Here is an 8,658-nt window from a genome sequence, read left to right as displayed (position 1 = left end):
ATAATTTCTATGTTCTCTTTTCAGTCCTTGAAATTTGCCCCATTAAGGACCGAGACCGAATTCAGATTAACAGATATTGAAGCAATTATAGCTGAAAAAGAACAACAAAATTAAACATTTAAATATACTCACATAAAATAAAACTGAATTATCATTTTGTTTAAATAACGACATAACCCATCTCAAGATACCTAGTGCACCATCAATATTGAGTCTTTGGACACTAACATTAACTGCTAGTGGTACTCTTGTTGTAATGATCAAACATTGATAAGAAAAAAATATGTCGAATAATAAACCCCTCTTTGGATTGATTTATTACTCACATGTAAGACCTTATAATTATCACATGTTTACCATCACAAACACGTATGAAAATCGGCAAACCACCAACTGTCATTTGGGTCAATTGATACTCGCATGAACAAACATACACACAAATAAAAAAAATTAAAAGCATTTTTCATAAGCAATTTCTAAAAAAGAGGTCATTTTGGCGACTTTTTATTTTAATTGACTCACTCAAAATGTTAAACTTTATATAAATTTACAAACCGTAACCAAAACTTTTTAAAAAAACTAACAGATAAAATGTCTCAGGGACACGATCATGCAAACTAGAACGACTTGACCGTGTTCCAATCTGCATCTGTTTTATTGTGCGAAGCACAACAAAACACGACAATTCTGAATTTTACAAAAGTCTAAACAACCAAAGAAAAATAAATATAAAAAACATTGAATTTGAAGCAAAAGGAAAAGAAGGATTGAGGATAATATTAATCCTAATTCCTTATTACAAAACCTTACTTAATGAAGTTATACAAAATCTTGCTTTTGAAAAAAATGTTTCGACATGATATATCAAAAGCATATATGTTTAACATACCGCATATTTGCAGTACATGCCATGCCATGGATAAAAAATAACAAAAACGTAAATCAAACAAACTCCATATATGAAAATCATGATTACGACAATACAAAACCAACCAAATAATTCTAATTAGGACAATTTAAAAATAGGAATTATACCATACTATGAACGACAATTGGAATTTAAAATTACATTACTGAACACACAACTCTTTTATAAATTCAATAGCATGGTTTAAAATAGGTTTTAAAACTAAAATTCTTGAAAACAAATTGCAACCTATCAGATTCATTTTGTTGGATTTAAAATGCCATCTAGGGCCTCTTTTATATAGTTACCTACTCTTTTCAAATTAGAAGGTTAAAAGAAATCTCAAATTTAGAACCCTAATATAAAAAATACCAAATTCAAATTGAATCAGATATGGGTGACTCTGATACTACTTGTTAGAACTTGTCCATAACCTTATTATTTCTATCGATATAGAAATCAAGAATAGAACTTGTATCCCTTAAACCCATATCAGAAATAAGAGAATAAAAATGGAAGCGTACTTGAATTTGTCATTGGAATCACTGAATGTTTGCGAGTATTTGATCTTTCGATTTAGAGAGTTCCTTTATGGCTCCTTTATTCTCTTCTGATGGGGATGAAGAGAGAATTTCTAATAAGCCGTTTTGTGTTGTCTACAAATGGGGACCATAACGTCTATAAATAACCTTAAGATGATTTTTTAGTGTTCAATATTCTAATTTGACCCTTCATCAAATTATATATTGACTTATGGTATCTACACATTAATCTTATCTTTCATGATATTTATGTTTTTAACCACAAATTTATTATTAATTAGACCATTATAATTTTGGCTAATTATATAATAACCCTAACACATGTAATGTTACAATTGTGTGATAAAAATGCTGACACTTTTAAACTTTAGATTCCTTAACAAATTTTTTTTTGGATCAAATCTCCGTCAGACTTTATATATATATTAAAAAAATATTTTTTATATCATTCAAAATACTATTATTAATTCCTATAAAAAATGTTTGGTTATTCCTTGTAAAGTGGTAATTCCTTGACACAATATAAAATTTATTCTAATTAAAAAAATCAAAAACTTAAAAAATAAGATAGTGGAAGGTGAAAGTAAGAAGTTACAACTTCCACTCCCACGACACTATAAGATTCGATCCCCGAAAATAAAAAAAAATAAAAAAAGTTTTAGGAAATAAATAAAATTAGTACTTTTGTGTGAAAAAATATAGTAGTCTGATACGTAAATAATAGTAGTGTCATAAATTAATACTGAATAAATACACAATCTAATGACGGCTGGGAAAATATAGTTCACCGAATTGCTAGGTTACGTAATACATAGTCACTGTACATTCAAAGAAAACTTTGAATTGGTTTTTCTCTGCTTTTTCTAGAAATTGGATGTTGATGGTAGAAAATAAAAAAATGGATGTGACCACCAAGAAAATCTTACATTACATTGTGGTCACCTACGTTCTTTATTTTTAACTTATAGGATTTGTTTTGCAATTACCTTTCACACCTTCCACTTCACTTCTTTTGCCCTAACTTTTCTAAAACTAATTAATTTAAATTCTAATTGCTAAACCACAGATTTAATTTGACGGAATCAAACACACATTTACTAAATGATTGAAAATTAAACGGATTTATAAATCAAACATTATTTATATAACTATTATAATTTTAAATTTAGTGATATTTTAAAATTAATATTAAAAATTATAATAAAAATATAATATATCTAAAATAATATTTTAAAAATAACTATTTAAATAAAAAATAAAAAAAACATTTTAAAAATAAAAATAAAATATTTATTTTTGATCGGAAAAAAACGATAAGGTATTGTATTAAAAATAATAAATACAGATAAAAAAATTTAAAGAATCTTAGACGAATCATATTTTAAAGAAGATTCTATACTAAAAGTTAAATATTGTATATAAAATAATAATAATAGGTGGACTGGAGAAGGATCCTAAAAAAAAGAAAACTTCGAATAGGGGTACGATAGTAAATGTAAGATAGCGAGCTGGAGAAACTTTTTGAAAGAGAAGTACTCGCAAGTTAGGGGTAGACACGTACTATACCAACACTATATATTGAAGTCGATGGAATACCAATTCCCTCTCACTCCCACCTCATATCCCATTGCATTATTTTCCTTATTTCCCAAAACCATTCCTATAAAAGAAAATACAATTATAAATTTCATTGTTTTAATTAAAAAAAATACTCTAGAACAGAAGAGAGAACCCGGATCCGAAATTACATAATAGCCCCTTCTTTCTTCTTCCTCTCATTCCAGCTTTGTTCCTTCTTCTCCTCTTCGTTTGTTGAGCGGTTTTCTCTTTTTCTTCACTCCGGTACGCAAATCTCTCTCCCAATTCATTCCTTCGTCTTTTCCTCTGATCTACACCGTATCTTCATGCGCCGCATAACCACTTTTTCAAATCAATTTTTTAATTTTTGGAATTTTATGGCTTTCTTAAACCTTGAAAGATCGAAGCTAGCAAATATGATAACCAAAGCAACCGTGTTTTCTGCATTAATCGCAAGATTCTCGTAATTTTCAGTTTTTTTTTTAATTTTGAAATTATATAGAACTGGTTGTGAATTGCATTGATGCATCGATCGCGTTTTCTGTGGATTTCGATGCATTGGAGTTGTGGTTTTTGTTTTGAATTGCAATGTTGTTATTTTGTTTTTGCCCTTATTTTGGAGGTTGCTTTTTAGCTTTTTCTTGTGTTGCGGTGTTTTCTAGATTCGGACTCAGATCTACACTGGCTTTTTCGCTCGATGATTTGTTTTATCATCTGAAATGAAATTTTCATCATCACTTTTTTTTTGTTCTGTAATTGTTCTGTTCAATTCTATGGAAACGTGAGAAAATAAACTTGCCATTTTAGATGAAGTGGAGCTTGTAAACTCTGAAATTTGTTTTTTTGTAAACACTGAAACTTTTTCTTCTTTTAAGTAAAAACTTGCCATGGTTGTATGAATGAAAAAAAATGCTTATATGAGGGATTTGCTTTGTTTTCCTTGAAAATTGAGGTTCATTAGTTGAAGTTAATCAGGGAGTTGTAAAAAAAATTAGGTTAAGTACAGAGTAATGTTTATTGTTTTTTGGAAAAAAAATCTATGGATCTGTTCTGGATATTGGAGTTATTTTTCTTTAGTATTCAAATTGGTGTTCTTTTATACATGAAATGTTGCTTTTGTTTGTTATTAGGGTGAAATATAATTGTTTTAAACCTGCTTCAATGGAGGGTGTGAAAGATAATATGTATTTTTTTTAAACCTGCTTCAACTTAACATGCAGCTGCTGTGGAAAATAGAAACTCATTATGGTGGCCACTGGTGCTGCATCTTCATTTTTCCCTGTTACTGCATCCCTGCCAGACTCTGGTGGTAACAAACTTGGTGGTGGGCAAGCGAACATTGGTGGGCTTAAATCTAAACCTGCATCTTCTGGTGGCTTGCAAGTAAAGGCAAATGCTCAAGCTCCTCCAAAGATTAATGGAACCAAAGTTTCTACATCTGTAGATAACTTTAAGTATGAGGATCTTTTGCCTTCGTCGCAATCCTCGAGGACTTTTATCAACCAGTTGCCTGACTGGAGCATGCTTCTGGCTGCCATCACTACTATTTTCTTGGCAGCAGAGAAGCAGTGGATGATGCTTGACTGGAAGCCAAGACGATCTGACATGCTTATTGACCCCTTTGGTATAGGCAAAATTGTTCAGGATGGTCTTGTGTTCAGTGAAAACTTTTCTATTAGATCATATGAAATTGGTGCGGATCGAACGGCGTCGATAGACACAATAATGAATCATTTACAGGTACGCAACTGAATCTTTATTCTTAATCTTAGGTGATAAAACGTTGGTAAGGCTTATATTTACTCGCCGTGCAGAATTGAAATTCTTACACACACACACACACACACACACTGATACTGATAATAGCAGTCACTTTTAATACAAGATGATATATTTCAACTATTTGTTTGACAATAGGAAACTGCACTTAATCATGTTAAGATTGTGGGGCTTCTTGGTGATGGCTTTGGTTCTACGCCTGAAATGTGCAAAAAGAACTTGATATGGGTAGTTGCGCGGATGCAAGTTGTTGTTGATCGTTATCCTACGTGGTAAGTCACCCAGACTCACCTCACCTGTTGCATTTTAAATTTGCACACCTATCCATGCTAGGATGCCATTTCTGTTAGTTGTTTTGATCTTTATGAGGAATGGTAACTCTAAATGTCTCATGTTCATTATTGAACCTATTTATTCTGTGGTTAGTTGGCTTATCGGTGTCAATTGAAGTAAATAGTCTGTTATCTGGATTATTACAGATATTCTGAATCTGATCATTTTACATTGAGTGACTATTTTTTTTCAGGGGAGATGTTGTTCATGTAGAAACTTGGGTGTCTGCATCGGGCAAGAATGGTATGCGTCGTGATTGGCTTTTACGCGACTATAATACTGGTGAAGTCTTGACGAGAGCCTCTAGGTAGAAATCATTTTCTGCAGTTCTTCACTCTCTTCCTTTTGCTGCCAGAAATAGACATGTTTTAAAAGTTTTTCTGAATGTGCATGTAGGATAATTGGATACAAATTTGAATCTTTCATACTTTTATGGAGTCATGAGAACAATTATTTTCTCTAAATAAACAAATTTATCGAAACTGAATTTTGTTAATATCAATTTTGCAATTTGCATTTGGTGAAGTTAAAGACAATAAATTAAGATCTAAGCATGTCATTTTATTACATATGAAAATTTGTATAATGACTTGTATCGCGTAAACAAAATTTGCACTTAGTCACTGACTTTGTAATTAGTAACATCTAAGCATGTCTGATTTGTTGGTGGTGGTTTTGGCGATCTACAGTGTTTGGGTCATGATGAATAAGCATACCAGAAAGCTGTCCAAAATTCCAGAAGAAGTGAGAGAGGAGATAGGATCTTTTTTTGTGGAATCTGCTCCAATTCTGGAAGAGGATGACAAAAAACTCACGAAACTCGATGACAGTACAGCGGATTATATCCGTTCGGGTTTAAGTGTATGCTCTCACTCTTTGTTGTTATTGCTATCATTGATTTATTTTGTCAACTCAGCATCTCCTAATTAAATTACATATTGTGTCTGTATTTTCAGCCTAGATGGAGTGACCTAGATGTCAATCAGCATGTTAACAATGTGAAGTACATTGGCTGGATTCTGGAGGTAGTTTTCTGTTCTTGTAGTCTTATCAACTCAATTCCAATTATTTTTTTCTCTTTTCACTTTTTCTTCATGGGCGAATATCTCACGCGACTACTTAGAAATGTGGAATACCAAATCAAGTTTCTGGATGGCTTGATTAGTGAGAATCATCATTTTACTAGTATAAGGCCTTCTATAACAAATGTTAGTATGGTGCTGAGTATTATGTTTGGGTTGGGGATTGAACTCTCTCTCTAGTATCATTACTAGACTGATGAAAATAATTGATATGGTAATTGAAGTCTAAGATTATATTCTTGAATGACAAATGTTAGTATTATATTTGGAATGGGGAACAAATCCTCTCCTTATCACTTCAATCCTTCACTCACCTCAGCCATGAGGCCAACCTGATATCTCCTCAAGTTAAAGATGAGATGTATTTGATTTGCCGTAGTGGTTGTTGGGAATGTAGTAGTAGATGTGGTATAATTTGGTGATAAAAAATTAATAAACAAAACAGTGTCATGTTTGATATTTTGTAAATTACTGTAACTAATTAGTTCATGTTGATTCTTGGAGATAAAAAGTAGTTAATTATTTAGTTTGTTATTCGACGGGTTAATCAGATCAGGATTCTTAATCAAAGGCCGTGCTTTGATTTTGCAGAGTGCTCCACAAGCAATCTTGGAGAGTCATGAGCTTTGTGGCATGACTATGGACTACAGGAGGGAGTGTGGCAAGGACAGTGTTCTACAGTCCCTGACCGCTGTATCTGATGCTAATGTTGGCAATCTAGCTCAAAGCGGCCACATTGAGTGCAAGCATTTGCTTCGACTTGAAGATGGTGCTGAAATTGTGAGGGCTAGGACTAAGTGGAGGCCAAAACCTGTGAACAAGTTTGATTTTGCGAATCAGGTGCCAGCAGGTAGCACCTAAGGTTTTCGAATGGTTGATGGTTGGAGTGGCATCACATGAGTTTCCATTCTATTATTAAACTGGTTCTGACCTCAGAAGAGTTTTGCTTGTGTTTGTCCAGTCTACATGTCTTATATACATGTCTTATACCTTCTAATTTGTGTTGCTATGGTGGGTAAAAAGGGGTGAAAGTACCATAAATCTCATTGTAATTAGCTCCTGCTCTGCTCTGCTCTTATCTCTCTCTGCACCTCCAAATTTCATTTATTTTCTGGTTGCTCTAGTGCTAGGCTGGCTTTCTTCAATATTTAATTGTTTGATCAAAATGGCTAGGCATGTATATTATTATTCTTTTCTCTTGGCCCATCTAAGATGCAAATTTCCTTGTGAACATAATAGCACAATAATTATTAGCCAGTAGGCAGAAATGAATTTTCCGTCTAATACAACTGTGAATTGTATGCTCCAGCTTGTATGTATGCCAACTTCCCACATGGGATGGAATTATTGTTTGCAGAAAATCCCTTCTCCTTTAAGCATGCTATAATTATACAAGTTTATCTTTTAATGCTGTGTCTAGGATATGTGGGGGTCTTTACATGCATGTGCTATCCCGCCTACGCATCTGTTTGGTCCACGTTTTGTTTGGACCCTATGATTGGGCTCGCCACTCGTGTCTTTTTCGGACCTAAAGAGGTTTTAAAGTTGATGTTATTTGCCGCTTGGTACTTCCATATAATAACGTGTTCTGGTCAAGTTCTATTTTTATGTCTCTTAAAGAGGGGGGTATATTATAATTTATAACCTTTAATCTTAACATTAGATTGGGTAGATTCTAGCCATTAATTTTATCATATTATAATTGCTGAATTTTCAATCAAAATTATTTTGTATTTTCCTTTTAAAATGGATTTTTTTTAAGGTATCAAATTCCTTCGTGTGTTGGATCTTCGGTATATTTGAGAATAATTATTGCTCCAAACTAATATTTACGGCCATATTATGGAGCTTTGTTGGCACAAGTCTCTTTTAAGCTGTCTCGTGTTATAGTCACGACGATTGACGTTTTTTCTAATTTGGTATACTTTATCAAATTATTATCCCATGTATTGCATTGAGAACTTGTGTGTTATTAAACAAAATTTCACACTATTCAGTAAATAATGAAATTTAATTGGTGATTAGTAACATAACTTATTACCAATCACTTAAATACAATTAACCTTAGTTTTGAATATATTCTACGTGGTTGATTATGAATGAAGTGTGACATATCGGTTAGGGAGTGTGTTTGGCAGGATGTGATAAAATTTGATGGTTGAGCGATGTGTTTGGGAAATGTGTGGTTGAAAATACTCTACCATGTAGGAATCTTGATGGGAATTTCGTGTTGTACATTTGTGCCTAAAATCAAACTTAAAACATAAGATTTGAGCTCTTCGCCCTTTGGGTTGGGCACAAGTAATGCATTTTATAGGAAAATGATTCCAAATAGTGTTTGTATTTGGAGTGCTGTTAGGTCTAATTTATGTTATTGTTGTTTCTGGGAAGTGAATGTTGAATTTTTATTATGGTTTTTTGGATTTACAGGAGCTCG

General features: G+C 32.6%; 1 protein-coding gene across 1 annotated transcript; it reads left to right on the top strand.

Moving 5' to 3' along the window:
* The first annotated feature begins 3,049 nt into the window (after positions 1 to 3,049).
* On the top strand, positions 3,050 to 7,582 carry LOC127073633 (palmitoyl-acyl carrier protein thioesterase, chloroplastic). The gene is made up of 7 exons (XM_051014806.1): positions 3,050 to 3,291; positions 4,248 to 4,767; positions 4,945 to 5,078; positions 5,333 to 5,446; positions 5,829 to 6,000; positions 6,096 to 6,164; positions 6,813 to 7,582. The coding sequence occupies exons 2-7, from the start codon at positions 4,273 to 4,275 to the stop codon at positions 7,080 to 7,082; spliced, it is 1,254 nt and encodes a 417-aa protein (XP_050870763.1). The 5' UTR covers positions 3,050 to 3,291; positions 4,248 to 4,272; the 3' UTR covers positions 7,083 to 7,582.
* The last annotated feature ends 1,076 nt before the right edge of the window (positions 7,583 to 8,658 follow it).

This window comes from Lathyrus oleraceus, chromosome 4 (genome assembly GCF_024323335.1).
Source record: "Lathyrus oleraceus cultivar Zhongwan6 chromosome 4, CAAS_Psat_ZW6_1.0, whole genome shotgun sequence".
NCBI classification, from domain to species: domain Eukaryota; kingdom Viridiplantae; phylum Streptophyta; class Magnoliopsida; order Fabales; family Fabaceae; genus Lathyrus; species Lathyrus oleraceus.
This window is presented reverse-complemented; position numbering and strand designations above follow the sequence as displayed.